Source organism: Chelonia mydas, chromosome 10 (genome assembly GCF_015237465.2).
Source record: "Chelonia mydas isolate rCheMyd1 chromosome 10, rCheMyd1.pri.v2, whole genome shotgun sequence".
NCBI lineage: Eukaryota > Metazoa > Chordata > Testudines > Cheloniidae > Chelonia > Chelonia mydas.
This window is the reverse complement of record NC_051250.2, coordinates 30,482,709-30,499,406: the sequence shown is the minus strand read 5'-3', so window position 1 is coordinate 30,499,406 and position 16,698 is coordinate 30,482,709. Positions and strand designations below refer to the sequence as shown.

General features: G+C 47.6%; 1 protein-coding gene across 1 annotated transcript in view; it reads right to left on the bottom strand.

Moving 5' to 3' along the window:
* Positions 1-7,522: 7,522 nt before the first annotated feature.
* IL20RB (interleukin 20 receptor subunit beta) overlaps positions 7,523-16,698 on the bottom strand; it is a 33,454-nt gene continuing 24,278 nt past the window's right edge. Inside the window, exons 5-7 of the mRNA XM_027818203.3 lie at positions 14,158-14,308; positions 13,674-13,822; positions 7,523-8,606 (exon numbers count right to left, since the gene is read on the bottom strand). Coding sequence (XP_027674004.2) covers positions 8,481-8,606; positions 13,674-13,822; positions 14,158-14,308 — 426 coding nt within the window. The 3' untranslated portion in view covers positions 7,523-8,480. The remainder of the gene's footprint in view (positions 8,607-13,673; positions 13,823-14,157; positions 14,309-16,698) is intronic.

The window sequence follows — 16,698 nt, the reverse complement described above, 5'->3', positions numbered from 1 at the left end:
AACAGTCCCAAAATTCCAACTAACACAGTTCCAGACACTCTGTCCATCCTCCAACACAAGGAGAAGGCAAGTAGAGAAGTGGGCACCAGCTCATTCAGCTCCCTGATTTCAAGGTGTTAGAGAAAATACATACAAGACAAAACTCCACTGGGGCACACAGGGCCCAACTTTCAGAATTGAAATGACAGCAGCCAGAAGGAAGGATATGCAACCCTAAAGCTGATGAGGGTGACAAGGAAATACAGTGGGTAGAAGTGGTGATTGAACTAAGTCCCTGGGGTGGGTGGCCATCGCAATGTCATGTCATTGTGCTCATGACTCACCTGTGCTTTACTGGGATGTCACTGGAGCACGCTCTAGCCAACGTGGCTAGCTCCTAGAAATCAGAAAATAGCCTCTCCAAGCAAAGGTACTGGGCGACAAGGAACCCAGTGGAGGCCACTAGCTACAGACAACAAAATCACCAATAATGCACCAATGGCATTGGCTCCTGTAGGCATAGCCCAGCACCTTGGCTGGAAGGGGAAGAGGTGGATAAGTGAGGAGACAGCTACTGAAAGGGGCTTGCCACTTTGTCAAGAGCAACTTTTGCTGTTAATTCTCTGGTCCCCTACAGCCTCTCTAAGCTTCAAGCATGTGTCAGAGGCAGGCACCAAACACACTCAAGCACCCCTTCAGATCCCACATCACACTCCACTACATCCAAAAAGAGGGAGGCCAACTAGAAGGGAATGGAAAGTTTGTTAAAACTCAGAATTAAGCCAGTCAAGTCCATGTTTATTCTTTGGAGACCTCCACTAGCAGACAGCAATTCTGCATGTTCCTGTAGGTCTGTCCCAGCAGTATCCACCTCATCATGTCTTATGGGGTCCTCAGTAGCTCATCATTGGGCTAAAAAAAAAAATCAGATGAACCATTAGATTGTGTTAGCAGCACGAGGAGCATCAAGGCTGGTCCTGCTCTGCATCCCTGCCAAGCTGAGCCCCATTAAAGGCACGGTGTGCACCATGAGCATGGGTCAGTAACACCAAGGAACAAGTGATGAAAAGCATGGGGTGGGGGGAGAGAGAGAGAATGGTTACATAGCTAGAGTCCATTGGACCAGAATTTGGATGAGTGACTTGTTCTCTCACACTTGCCAAACCAGGTGCCCTCAGCATTATGTTTTGGAAACCTATTTTGTCTACTCTTTTGGAGTGTCTGCCTCCCTGAAGACTGACCTTTCTGTGCCCTTTATGCATGTTTCCTTCTAGCTGTGTGAGGCCAGGCAGCTCGGACTGGGCAGCCATGAGGTAAGCTGAGCACCTCTCCTTGTATGGGGATGTTACAGCTAAGTAAGTAGACTCCATCATTTACTTAATCCTCCATTTGCTGGGAATTTGTTTCCCTATTGACCATGCCTTGTCCCAGAAAATTCCAGGAGTCCTAGTCCAATGGTTCTGGTTGAATGGGAGCTCTCAGGAATGCTGCCTCTGCCATCACTGGCATCTTCTCCATTGAGAGGGCAGCGCACACATTAGCATGCATGCTGGCCAGAAATATGCATTAGTGGAAGCTCAGACTTTAGCAGTATGGCTACTGATGAAGGAGATGGTTATTATGCCATAGCTGGAGCAACTCCACGGTTAAGTTCGTAGCAGAATTTTCATTTTAGCAGTGTTGTTAAAGTATATTCAAAACATTCAGTTTTCATTTTTAGAATTAATTTGAAATGGTAATCCCTCAGGCTTCAGGTGGGTTTTTTTTTAAACTCTTCCTGTAGAAATAAGGCGGGGTTCTACTTCCTCCCTGCAATAGGGATTTTTTTACACCTCCTTCCAAATACTTTCCCCCATTTTGACCCCCAAAATAGAGAAATTTTTTAGACTTCCCTCCAAAAAAGGGTTATTTTACCCCCAAAATAGTTTTCTTTACTCATCTTCCCTTCACATAGAGTTTTATTTTATCCCTCCCTGCCAAAATAGGGTTTTTCCTTCTCTTTCCCCCTGAAATAGGGATTTTTTTCATTGCCCCACTTCCCTGGCATAGGGTTTTCAATTCCCCCCCTGCCCCCTGAAAAAAAATAGGTTTTACTCCTCCCCCAGAATTAGGATTTTTCTACCCCAACCCTGAAATAAGATTTTACTTCCCTATTCCCCCAATGTCTGGGGTTTTCACTCATTCCAGTACATAAGGTTTGTTTACTCCTCCACCTATAGATTTGTAAGCCCCAGAGCTAGAAAGCATACAGGGCTGGACAGGAAAAGGGGAAAAGCCAGCTCTGGCCAGCCTTATTTACTTACATGAATTATAATGCTGCTTACCCATAGTTCCTTCCAGTCTTTGGGCAGTTGTTTAGGGAGAGATTCTGCCTTCCCTCAGCTTATCTCCTCTGGAGCTGCTGGTAGCAAGTTTGCTCTCTTCCTTGCTCTGCCAACAAATGAGCTGCTCCTCTGCCTTTTAAATTCTCGGTTGGGGGAACCCATTTGTCACAATCCAGGGCAACTGCCCCTGTGTTCCTCCTCTATGGTTCACCAAGTGCACTCAACTCTTCCGCTTCTGACTCCCCAACCATCACCTCTCTTGGGTGGAGACGTGTCTCTCTCCCCACTCCTAACTGGGGTATTTCCAGGCTGCACAGTTCCTTGCCTACACTGTGAATTCCCCAGCAAGTCAGACTTCCTTAGCAGGCCTGCTTTGTCTTCCTTCCTCAGAAGCTATAAACAGCATAATTGCCCACATTAAGTTACCACCCAGCTCTTGCTAAGCAAGCACATTTATTTTTTAGGTAAATACATAACAAAGAAAACATACTAAAAACAATAAAGGAACCTGCACGCATGCAAATAAATTTACTGGAGATCATCTCTTCCCCCATCCTCCCCAACTTCCCCCAACTCCTACAAGGGCTCTGGTAGGAGTCAGTCCTTCAAACTCCACCAAGGAGTTATTCTGTGGTTACAAATTCATAACCACATTGGCTGAAAACAAGCACCCCCAATGAATCTGAGACTCACTCTTTTGAACAGTTGGGCCTCTGATTTTGTCTTCAGACAACAGGTGATCAGCAGACACAGGTCCCCTCCTCAGGGCAAAGCTTCAAAAGGCTGAGTTTTTGCATAATTGGAAGGGTTATATTCAGTGCTTAATTTGTAATGAAAAATGTGCTGGGACTCAAGAAATGAGTGCGGGGGCTCAAGTAATTTTTTTTTTTACATTCATAAGTTATGCAGCACACCCAGAGGTACCGGGGCTCAGCCTTGGCAAGCCCTGGCACAAATTAAGCACTGGTTATATCTGCATACACCTCCCCCGAGAGATTGCCTGGGAAACCCATTTAACTTCAGAAATTCACATTGTTTCAAACAGTCCTTTGATGCTCATAGCACTTCCCAAGGTGTCCATTAGTCAGGTTTCCTCCCTAGAGACATTACATACAAGCCCACAATAATACATAAACATTGCATTTTTAATACAGCAAACTCCTAAGATACTTAAGTTAAACCTGATTGAATTAAGTTTAATTCAGTCAGGTTTGTCTGGGATATTGCAGGCAATTGCCATATCTGTTACACCACTGTCTGAGCCAAATGATGTTGAAAACATGACTGACTTCTATCTTTTTATTTATTCATTCATTTTTGATGGCACTTGGGTGACAACTTGTGGACTAACAATAAATTGCAGTAAACAAAAACAAAAAACCAACCAAACAAGAAAGGAATGAATTGAAAAAGCAAGCTACTAAGAATAATGGTATCAATATTTTTTTCAAAGAGTTAGCACTTTTTAAAATATATTTCCAATTTTGGGACAACATTATACTACAAGGTAGATAAAACACACTGAAAATGTGTTATTTTTAACTTAGCAAGTCTGGAAGAGAAAAAAATAGTTAAAAACATCTAAAAATCACAAAAAGAAAAGGAGTACTTGTGGCACCTTAGAGACTAACCAGTTTATTTGAGCATGAGCTTTCGTGAGCTACAGCTCACTTCATCGGATGCATAGCATATCGTGGAAACTGCAGAAGACATTATATACACACAGAGACCATGAAACAAAACTTCCTCCCACCTCACTCCCCCGCTGGCAACAGCTTATCTAAAGTGATCCTAAAAATCACAAAATCTTTGACTATCAAAGATTTAACCAGTTACTTTTCTGCTTAAAAATAGGCTTTAGCATTTTTACCAACAGATTTTTTAATTATGTGTTTTTAACATCATTAGGGTCTGCCAAAAAAAGTTATAATTTTGTATTAAGAACTAATTAAAATAACACCACAGAATGCATACCCTGAAGGTCTCTGTTGACTATGAAAATCATATTCATAGGAAAGAATAGCTATTTACCTTACAGTAACTGTGGTTCTTTAAGGTGTGTTGTCCTCACACTCTTGGCGTGCATTCAGCTCACACATACAAGTTCAGATTCTTTTTGCCAGCAGAGTCTGTTGGGGCCATGCCTGCACCATAGATGTCCTCCCACACCTCCCCCCATGCCCCTTCCCACCTGATGGCATAAAGGGTGGAACGGGCCCAACCATCCCTCTATTCCTTTGCCAATTCAGAATCCCAGAAGAGTAGGACTCCATAACAGCAGGGAAGGAAGGTGGAACCTGGAATCCATGTGGACAACACATCTCAAAAGTTACTGTAAGATAAGTTACCATGCTTTCTTCTTCAAGTGATGGTCCACACAGATTCCACTCTTGGTGATTAACAAATTGCCAGGTACCTGTTTGCTTGGAGGTTGGTAGCAGAAGTCCTTCTTAAACAATGCAGGACAGTTCTACCAAAGTTGGTATCTGATCTAGAAGCCTCTGCCAAAGAATAGTGACTCAAAGGTGTGGACTGAGCTCTGCGTCACTGTCCGGCAGCTTTCAGAAAGAGGTGCTATCTTCAAACAGGCAGCAGAGGCTGCCTGAGTGCTAGTGGCATGAGCTCTGCTATTGTGTGGCTAGGTGTGTGTACCCTGTCTAACTTGTAACACGTCCTTATACTGTTGGAGACCTGCTTAGACAAGCTCTGAGGATATTGCCTTACCCTTCACCATCTCTGCAAAGTCCACAGACAGTCTGGGGATGTTCTGAATGGTTTGGTTTTGTCAGTGTAAAAAGACAGGGTCCTTACTACATCAAGTGTGTGAAGTTTAGCTCCCCTTAAGGCTGGGGGAAGAAAACTGGGAGATAGATAAATTGGTTTGCATGGAATTTTAAAACAACTTTGGGCAGGACATCAGGATGAGGCCTGAGAGTGATCCTGTCCTTATGAAACACTGTACGGGGATCCTGCCATGAGGGCCTGAATCTGCCCTACCCTTTGAGCTGATGTGATGGCTACTGAAAAAGGCAGGCTCCATAGGGTGTCATCTTGGAAATAAAAAGTTTGCACTGCTGCTGTAGTGTAGACACTATAGCAATGGAAGAGGTCCTTCCATCACTGTAGTAAATCCACTTCTCTGAGAGGCAGTAACTAGGTCACCAAAAGAATTCTCCTGGTTCTTCCCACCCAGGACATGGATTTTTTCACAGCCCTGAGCAACGTAGTTAAGCTGACCTAACTTTGTTCTGTAGAGAAGCCCTCAGAAGCTGGTGGCTTGGACTAAAGGCAATACCATTCTCAATTTCTCAAGCAGAGATGACTCTGATACTGGTCCCACAGTTTAAATTACTTGGTATCATGTACGCTTTGGGTATTAAGATAGCCAGTGCTAAGGTACAGGGTATCAAGGAACACAGTTCAGAGATGATGAGTCTGAAGGTAGTAGCTATTGGGAATTTCAGTATTCAGGCACTCAGTACTAAGGCTGTAGGTACCAAGGCACCCGGTGCCAAGGTTGTTTCTGAAAGACTGGTACTGACACATGGTCCATAGACTCAGTAGGTACCGCTGGCACTCTCTTGGTAAACAATCCTGCGGCATCCAAGGAGGTGTATCAGGCTTTTGACCCTTAGGAAGTTGAGCCCAAAGATGAGTCAGAAGTTTGATGACACTTCTGTTTTGGCTTCACAGGCACTGGAGAAGATGACTGTGCCTTGTCACCTCCCTGAAGTGGTGCTCTTTCCTGCCCCTGTCAGACGACATTTACACCTAGATAGTAGCAGATGACTGGGGTCTCTTAGTAGATGTGGCCTAGGAACTTGAGGTAGAATCTTGGCTCACCAGGGCACTAATGGAGAGGGACTCCCCAGATGACTTCAAGACTCTTTCAGTATAAACCTTGCCTTGTAGGTAACAGAGAATCCCAGTTCCTGAGCTCCCCAGAAATGTCAAGTCTCTCTCCAGACCTGCCGACAGCAATTCCGGGCCGCAGGGCAGAACCGTCAATGGGCGCCTGCTGGTGCCCAGTGAACTGCTGGCTGCGCTGCAGGGCACGCTCTTCTGGCACGACCAGGGCTTCCACATGCCCGCCCAGCTGCCTTCGCCGCCACCGGTACCACCATGTGCGCGCCTAGGAGTATAGGTGCCGACTTCCAGATTTCCCAGGGGGTGCTCGACCCCCTGCTCCATACAAGGCTTCTTCCCCCAATGTCCCACCCCCACCGCACCTCTTCCCACCCCTGTTCTGCCCCCTCCCCCGAGGGTGCCCCATATACAACTGGTGCCTCCCCATAGTGGGGGGGACACGATGTAAAGGACAGGTCACGTGTGTCCCCATCCCCCGCAGCCCAGGGTCACCACGCTCTCCCCGCTCCATGGTACCTGTGGGGGGCGGGGCACTTTGTCCTCCCCCTACGCCTGCCCCTGCCTGTCACGTTCTGCTGTTCTCCCTGGCCGGCAGGAGTCCAGGCAGGGAGCAAGAGGGAGCCACTTTTAACGCCGGCCGCTCCTGGTTACTGCTTTGCAGCTCTGCCCGGCAGCTGCCTGAGAGAGCCTGGCTGGGGAGAATGCAGCTTCCAAACCCTGCCCAGGTCAGCTGCTGGGGACCCCAGCACCCGAGCCCTGGCAGGGAATGGAAGTCACCTCCCCAGCCAGGCTCTCTCAGGCAACCACCACGCAGGGCTGCAGAGCAGCGTCTCAGGGGCTATGCATCATCCAGGCCCGCTCCGGCCCTGCCTCTTCCCACCCCCCGCTCCTCCTCCCCCCCTCCAGCGCCTCCAGCACACTGCCAAACAGCTGATGGCAGCAGGTGAGAGGCACTGCGGAGACAGGGATGAGCTGACCAGTGGGGCCCGCCGCTGGTGGGAGGCACTGGCGAGGGAGGGCGCCACCGGTGGGTGCTCAGCAACCACTTGGTGCCTATGCCTAGGAGCTCTGCAGCCCCCCCAGGAGATTTGAAAGTGCCCAGGGCTCCCAGCTCTGATGCTGCTACGACAGCAGCAGCGACCGGGGGCCCAGGACCCTCTTAAATTGCCCAGGCCCCTGGGCAATTGCCCTCTTTGCCCCCCCTCCCTCCCTGTCGGTGGGCCTGTCTCTCTCACTGGGCACACACAGAAATTATTAAGTTTGCTGCCTCCAAAGAGGCAGAGCACAGACCAGCCTGTTAGGTTACATGAAAACTGATCCTTCACTGTAATACACAGCACTGAGATGGTTTTGTAATAAAACAAGAATAAGTTTATTAACAAAGAACAGAGATTTAAGTGATACTAAGCAAGAGAAAAAGAGACAGGTCCGGTTACAAACAAAATAAAACATGCTTTCTAATGACAAGAACGTAATCTTAAAAAGTTACATTCTTATCTTTCCTCAACTTGATGTAGGTACCAGCATTCCTAGCCTTTCAGACTAGGGAGATCCAACTTTCACAGACTCCAAGGGTGCTGTACCCTTTGTCTCCTCAGTGATGGATCACTAAAATGTCTTTTTGCTCCCCTTCTATTACTCAAAGTCCATTGTCTCCGCCTCAAGAGCCAGGAAGGCTTCCTGGGGTGTAGATTCGGTCCCCCAACGTGATTGTTAAATAGTCTTTTCCCCCACCTATTTAACTTGATGGCTTTGTTCTTCCATTGTCCTCTGCTTATGACCAAGCTGGTCAGACAGGTAGGTACACATTTCTTTATCTAGGGCAGTCTGGTTTTATGGTCTTCCTCCCAAAGACATTTTACGAACATATTTCCAGCATACATTTATAACTCTCTGTAGTCAACCCACACATACATCAATGATTTTTGGGGTGACCAGTGTGTCACCAGTTTACATATGATACCTTACATGATACCTTTGAGATGCGTATATTGTGACAACAGTATGTTGGGGCAATGAGTGTGTGAGGCTTGATGTGAGTTATAGTATGAGGGCCCTATGGCAGTTGGCCATAAGGGACTCCCAGGGTCACAAGAATGTGAATTAAAAACAGAACTGGAGTCCCATGTGCACACTCTTGGTTCGACTTGCGTCCTGCGAGTTACCAGACATACATCAAAAAGCTTCCCATTGATCCCTCTGGGTAGACATACCCTGAGTCTGTGGGAGCTGTGTCCAGGCTCCCAGTGCACAATCTGCTCGATCTGTTCATAGATGGTTTTCTACAGGGTTGATTATCTCTGGGCTGCTTTAAAGTGCGTCCTGAATCCACAGTCGGAGAATCTCTTTGGGGGGAATCACATGCACAGCCACGTCACAACATTCAGTCCCCTCACTCCTGCAGTGTATTAGCATCGCAGGGGACTCAGTAACTTTCTGTAAAAACAAAGACATGCAAAGCATCTGAGCAGCCTGTGCTGATGTAGTATTGTCCTGCAGGGGCATTTTGGAGTTAGAAACCTTTTCTGCCTACATTTTGCTTGCCCTCCAAGGCCCTTCTTACCTTGTCTGGCATAATTCCCCAGAGCCCCAGCTCTGCAAGGCCCAGCAGCCCCAGAAACTTGCTTCCTTCTCACTCAGCAAGGACCCAGAGAAGCTAGAGGTCATTTAATTAACCTCAGGCCACCCTTGCAGAGTCATTCCCCAAGGTATGGTATCCAATGCTTTCCTCAGTCTAATGTGCAGCGTCCTAAGCCACGTGCTTCCTTTGGGAGACAGCTGCATAGCTTCAGGCTGCCAAGAAGCATCTCCTACTAGACAGACGGAGTTATCCTTTTCTTAATAGAATCCCATGTTTCCTATTGATTCCCTTCAGCATGTTTGAAGGAATCCCCCCCGCCCCACACTCCCAGAGGATTATGGCCCTCAGGTCATTTGGGGTGGGGTTTTCAAAGGCACCTAAATGACTTGGGGTACAAATGCTTGTTACTGGCTTTGCAGTGGGGGGCACCCTGAGCCAGCCTTGCTGAGTAATGTGGGTTTCCCAACTCCGGCAGACAGCCTGCTCCTGATGTGAGGATTACAAACCTGAGCCCTCAACCTGGCCAACAGGGGCAGCAAAAGCAAAGCAATGGCTCTGTGTGGGATCAGCACCATGGGTAGGTATCTGTGCCCTCTGATCCACTCCCTTTGCAGAGCATTTCCCAGATAGGTACCTGCCTTGGGATGCCACTGTCTGCTGGGGGAGCCTCTATGGCCAAAGTACGGCTGTCTAGGCCATGACAGCTGAGGCTGGGACTTCCTATGGGATAGGCTTTACCAGCCTGCAAAGGGGACTAGTTTCCAGCCTGGGAAATCCCCTTCAGAGTAAGTGGGGGAAGAGCTATCCCCCACTGGCTGATTCTCTCTCTGCAAAGAGAAACGCAACAAATGCAGGAGCACAGGAGAGGCAGAACAGGGGAGGATGATGTGCTTGGAAAGCAGCTTGTCAGACATTCTTGCCCCTCTAGGATGCTGGAATCCACAGGTGGTGACTTTTGTTTTTGCCGGCAGGTGCTTTTGAAGAGGTGTGTATTGGGGAGGAGGTGCTTTTGAAGAGGTGTGTGCCAGTTTTGGGGGGTGGTTATTTTCAGCATATTTATACACTTCTTTCATATTCTAGTTATTGAATATGATAGAGGTATATAAAATCATGAGTGGTGTGGAGAAAGTGAATAAGGAAAAGTTATTTACTTGTTCCCATAATATAAGAACTAGGGGCCACCAAATGAAATTAATGGGCAGCAGGTTTAAAACAAATAAAAGGAAGTTCTTCTTCACACAGCGCCCAGTCAACCTGTGGAACTCCTTGCCTGAGGAGGTTGTGAAGGCTAGGACTATAACAGGGTTTAAAAGAGAGCTGGATAAATTCATGGAGGTTAAGTCCATTCATGGCTATTAGCCAGGATGGGTAAGGAATGGTGTCCCTAGCCTCTGTTTGTCGGAGGGTGGAGATGGAGGCAGGAGAGAGATCACTAGATCATTACCTATTAGGATCACTCCCTCTGGGGCACCTGGGATTGGCCACTGTTGGCAGACAGGATAGTGGGCTGGACAGACCTTTGGTCTGACCCAGTATGGCCGTTCTTATGAATGTGTGTCTCTCACTGGTATCTTCACGATTTTAATAATGATTAAATTATGAACTACATAATTCCTTTATCATGAATTACAGTATATTAAAATCATTGCAGTCACCTACAAGCTGTCTTCACTAACGTCCCAGTTTAAACACATTCTGTCTCACTGTAGCTTTCTGGATGAAAGTGTCAGCAATCTTATTTACATCTAGTTCCCTAGTATGGTCTTGCTGCACGTTAAGGACAGCTACTTTATTCAGTTGCGTCTGTCCCACTGATGACTGGAGATAATTTTAAAGTCTTCTGGAGAGTGAGCGTTCTGCAGTTCAGGACGATACAGGCACAGTGAGAAGTATTCTTATAAATGTGCAGTACTCCGGAAACATAGTGCTTCCACAATACTGCCAATGACTCCAAGAGCTCATTTTTGATGGGTAACAACTAATTTAGATCCCAACTATACCTAGAAAATGATGGGATTATATTTTTCCATGTGCATTACTTTGCATTTAGCAGTGAATTTCATTTGCCATTTTGTTGCCCAGTCACCCAGTTTTGTGAGATCCCTTTGTAACTCTTTGCAGTCTGCTTTGGACTTAACTATCTTGAGTAGTTTTGTATCATCTGCAAATTTTGCAACCTCATTGTTTACCTCTTTTTCCAAACCATTTATGAATATGTTGAATAGGACTGGTCCCAATACAGATCCCTGGGGAACACCACTATTTACCTCTCTCCATTCTGAAAACTGACCATTTATTCCTACCCTTTGTCTCCCATCTTTTAACTGGAGTGCCTGGCAATACTTTCAGGATCATCTAATGATCCTTAACAAAAGGCTTGTCATTAAATTACATTATCTTAATCACCCGGTCTCTATTTATAAACAGGTTTCAGAGTAACAGCCGTGTTAGTCTGTATTCGTAAAAAGAAAGGAGTACTTGTGGCACCTTAGAGACTAACCAGTTTATTTGAGCATGAGCTTTCGTGAGCTACAGCTCACTTCATCGGATGCATAGCATATCGTGGAAACTGCAGAAGACATTATATACACACAGAGACCATGAAACGGGAGGAAGTTTTGTTTCATGGTCTCTGTGTGTATATAATGTCTTCTGCAGTTTCCACGATATGCTATGCATCCGATGAAGTGAGCTGTAGCTCACGAAAGCTCATGCTCAAATAAACTGGTTAGTCTCTAAGGTGCCACAAGTACTCCTTTCTTTTTATTTATAAACAAACTCCCTGCCCCAAGGGCAGAAGCTGGGAGCAGCACTGAACTTATCACATTCCACACCCAAGCTCTATCCAGGGCTAGGGCCTGCCCTGTGAGCAGACCGCCAGTGCGAAACTTGGGCAGCAAGGGGGCAGGAACCACTAGGGCTCGTGGGTGCTGAGTATCTCCTATTTTTTTCCCGTGGGTACTTGAGCCCCAGAGCACCCACGGAGTCGGAGCTTATGCTGGAATCCAAGAGCTTTGTGCACACTGACAATGATTGTCCCAGTGTAACTGCATTGATGTCATTGCACATCATTAAGCTGTATCAGGACGTGATCTACGGTGCTGGTGCAGTCCTGATGCCTTCCGCTGTTCTGAGTCTCCTCACTAGGCAGGCCGAGATAACCAGCCCAAAGCTCTGGCCTGCTCCCAGGCATAGTCAGCGGCCTTCGGCACCCTGCCAGATTCACGGCCATTGACCCCAAGCCAAGACCCTGCCCATTGTGGGTCTAGCAGAAGCTGGGATTGCTGTTGGGGAGCACAGAGCTGGCAGCATCCCCAGCAGTGGAGTCATGCTGTCTGCCATCTCACTAAGGCTCAGTTTACACTGTGGGCACCAGGAACAGCTAACATGCTTGTGAACACCAGTGTCTACTCTGCACGCACATGCTGGCAGAGGCTGCATGGTGTCTGCACACCTGCAGCAAGGGGCCATGCATGTTGTAGGATTGCCAGGTGTCTGGTTTTCTAGCAGAATGTCTGGTCGAAAACGGACCCTGGCGGCTCCGGTCAGCACTGCTGACCGGGCCATTAAAAATCTGGTTGACATTGGGCTGGCAGGCTCCCTATCTGGCTTCGCAAGGCTCTCCGGAAGTGACCAGCATGTCTCTCCACTCCTATATGGAGGGACAGCCAGGGGGGCTCTGCACGCTGCTCCTGCCCCAGGTGCCGGCTTCAGCGCTCCCATTGATTAGGAACCATGGCCAATGGGAGCTGCAGCAGTGGTGCCTGCGGGCGGAGGCAGCGCGCACAGCTACTTGGCCATGCCTCTGCCTAGGAGCCGAGGGTCATGTCGCCACTTCCGGGGAGCCGCCCGAGGTAAGTGCCACCTGGAGCAGAGGCGGAGCCTCATGGAAGGGGTGTGGCAGGGGTGGGGCAAGGGTGTTTGGTTTTGTACAATTATAAAGTTGGCAAACCTACACGCATGACATCTGCAAACCTGCCCTAGGGGTGCCACACAGTGTGTTTGTTAGCACTCTTTCCAGCCCAATTCACTTCCCTGGAGGGACTCAGTCCAGTGCAGCCCCACTCTGGTTGCTGCTGGTATTACTGCAGAGCCCAGGGCAGCCAGAAAAAGTACAGGCCAGGGCTATGCTGCCCGTGCCTCCAGCACAAGGAACCTGCAGCTCATTACTCAGCCATGCAGCAAGGATGGAGGGAAGGGATGAGGCACTCAAATGGGGAGAGTCAAAACAGGAGGAGAAAGAGGACAACCCCAACAGGGGTTTGTGGGGACAGCCAGATGGGGCAGGGCAGGAGCCTGGGGATAGCTGGGCTTCTGAGAACGCAGGGTGGGAATACGTATGCAGGGAAATAGCCCTTCTCCTTCACCCTGGAAGGACTGTTTGGCTTTGAAATACTTTTGTACTTCCCTAAATACATAACACTGTTTGCTTCCGCTGCATTGGGCCCTCCACGGCTGTAGCCCTCTGCGTGACACTACAGCAGACTGTTCTCCCGGAGGCTGAACCCCTCCCCATTGGCCCAAGCGGGAGGGGAGCATGCTCAGGATGCCTGGCTGTCATCTCACAGCTCGGGGCTCCACTTAGGAAAGCAGAACAGGCCAACATTGCTAATGCAGGGGCCCTATGCTGGCCACCCACGTCCATAGGTAGGGGCTTAAACAAGCGGTCTCGTTCCTAGAGCTGCTGAGACCCTGCAGTTTGAGTCAGTGCTTGGATGCCCTAAAAACCAGGCCACTTGCTGAGGTGCCTAAATTGAGATTTAGGCACTTAGCTTCAGGCAGCTGTGTTTGAAAATGTGCCAATCATTCCCCTCTGGATTTCAGATCCACTTGGAAGGAGCAACATCCACTCACTCACTCAGTCTCTTCCTCCCTGGAAATATACAGCATCCCAGAAATAACAAGGAAGACAAAGAAATTACCAGGGTGTCTGGTAGGACAATGACTGGACAGCAGGAATACTGGAAGATTTGACTGATTTTCCAGGCCAGAAAAGGCAGGGCCAAGACACCTACAACAAATCCCGCGAAGGACACCACGGCAGTCATCATCCATGTAGATCTGCCACCATCTAGAGACAAAGGAAGGAAGGAGGACTTCAGCAGAGAGCCTTTGAGGGCAAGCGACACAATTACAGATCCTGAGAGAAATGCAGGGCCTGTCCTTCTCACTGACCCCAATGGGAGCCATGAGGTCCAAAAGAATCAAACACTGCCCTGCCAGTGCAGGGATGATTCTTTCCCATACACCCACCCCGCTTGCAGAAACAATTGCAGCAGGCTGTGTACAGGGCAAGAGACAGCAGGCAGAAGTGAAGAGGAGAGATGCTGGCAGACTGGGCAGCTGCATAAAGAGTCACTGCACCATGCTTCCCTGATACTACTGGTGAGGAAGTCTGGTCATCACCTGGCCCGCGAACACACTGCGTTTGGCTGAAGTTGCTGCTTCTGTTGATGGCCTCTACGTAGGTCTGGGCTTTCACACAGTACTCAGCTCCTGCTTCCATGGTGTCCAGATGCACCACAGAGCTGATCCCCTTCACAGTCTTCTTGTACACCTGCCAGAGGCGATGACAAGGAGGTCAGAGTCCAGAGCCCAGTGAGAGCAGGGGGCTTGCGGGCAATGATGGCCTGATTGTAGGCTGTAGGGAGAAAGGGCTGGGAGAGTCAGAGAGGAATGGGGAGAAGGGATTGGGAACTAAGGAACCAAGAGATAGAAAGGGAAAATGGAGGGGGAGGTTATGGGGTAGCGCAGCAGAGTGAGACTGGACAGCCACCGGGGTAGAAAGGATGGGATGAAAGGCACTATAAGCCAAGGGCGAACAGAGGCCTGATTGGAGCGAGTGCCTGTGTCAGGAGGTTGTGAAGGCATCTCCATGTACAGGGGGAAGGGAAGGGAGGGGAGGCCACAGGGCCTAGAGCCCTAGGCAGGTGATCCTGGGTGCAGAGGAAGGCAGGAAGAACTCTGTGACCCCAGGCTCCTGCTCGAATGCCATGCCCCTCTCCCGTCCATTAAATGTGTGTGATAACTCATTGGCCAGGGCCTGTGGGTGAGAGGAACAAGCTCTCACACATGGTGAACGAGAAGTACAGGTGAGGGAAGGAATGAATGAGGGCAGGGATAGACTATGAGGGGAGAGAGTGCAGTGGCAGACAAACCTCTACTCTGCCCCACACTCTGGACTAAAGTCCCCTCCACTCCACAATTTTGGGATCCCCTTACTTTATTTACATCTGAGATGCAGAATTGCAACAGAGGTTAGAGAGACAGAGTTGTTTCCACTAAGGGAAGCATTCCATTTTCATTTGTGTCCCTCACTTCAGGCTTTTGTGACACATTCATCACACTGCTGACAGGCTGAGAGGGAGGCTTAATGTATTTGTTTTGCATGGAAATTCATTAGTTTTTCATTTAAAAAAAGAAACCTAAGGAATTCCATCATTTGCAACGGTAATGAACCACTGAATGAGTGTGAACCGACAGCACACTGCTATTACTTAAGCTACAGGAGAGACTCTGCTAACTAATAGCAATAGTGGGTTGTTATCTTCTGTGTGCCAGCCAGTAGAGGAAGCCATATAAACACACATTTTGCTAGTTGCTTTTAATTCTGTGAATATTCCAGATGCAATGTGCATCTCCCAGCAGGCCCTGCTGAGCCTCCTGTGCCATATACATTCAATGTGCACAGAATTACAAAGAGGACACGAGAAAATCAGAACCTCCTCCCCATCAAAATACCTTTCTCTAGGGGAAGGTGCATTGGGCTGGGAGCCAGGACACTTTGTGGTCTAGTCACTAACTATTGTTAATACTTCTCTGTAATACACAGCCCTTATTATAAATCCTCACATAGTCCCATTCTAAGAGGAAGACAAATATTAGCCTCCATATGTTTTAGCAAAGCACTAATTAACATGGGGCACAAGCTCGCTTCTGGTTGAGCTGGGAACAGAACCCAGGCTTCTAATATGACAGATGTTTGTCTCAGCCATTTAACTACACTGTCTCTGAGAATGACTATGCCAAATTATGTGCTTGAGTATTCTGTCTGTAAAATGCAGAACTCCTGCATATGTAAAATGCTGTTTCAGTGAGTTACACATCATCCTCTAGTGGCTGGTCTGTAGTGGATATGAGGCTTCTCCAGCTACCAGTTAACATAAGTAATCCTTCAGCTGAAGTAGTACCTATCAGTGCTAATGCTGCATGGCTCACAGCCTGCTCATGTTGCATTTGGGGGGGGAGTTTTATAATTGAACATAAGATTGGTTTTTTTATTATTTTAAACCTATGAAGTTATTTATAAAACATTGCAATCTTAATAACCTTCTTTTGACACCAAGTCAGAAGTTAGGAAGTGCCAGACTTAGAGTTGCCCGTGCAACTTCAGTCCTGCCCGCTTGTGTGAATGCATTATGTTTTATTTACATGGGAAAGTGGCTTTGTTTTAATTTAAATTGGGTTTTTAAAATCAACATCGTTAAACTGGTTCAAACTCCTGTGTGGTTGGTTTTATTCCTGTTTAAATCAGGCACATTTGCTTAAATGATTCCTAATTAATTTAAGATAAACTGAAATAAGTCTGATGTAAACCATAGTCAGTACATCCACACATAGGTTTGCAAGGGATTAAATTGGTTTAAAACCCTACCTGTAGTTAAATGGGTGTAGCTTTGCCATGTAGGCAAGGCCACAATCTTTAATATAGTATTTTTTTCCACAGGACCCCTGCATCATTCAATGCACAGGAGGGGCCTGCTCTGGAGACGAATCAGGGATGTGTAGTAAAAGGAGATTGGGAAGGAGATAGGGAAGTGTTACTGCCATTATACAAGGAACTGGGGAGACCTAATCCAGAATACTGTGCGCAGTTCTGACCTCCCATGTTTAAGAAAGATGAATTCAGACTGGAAGAGGTACAGAGAAGGGTTATTAGAATGATCA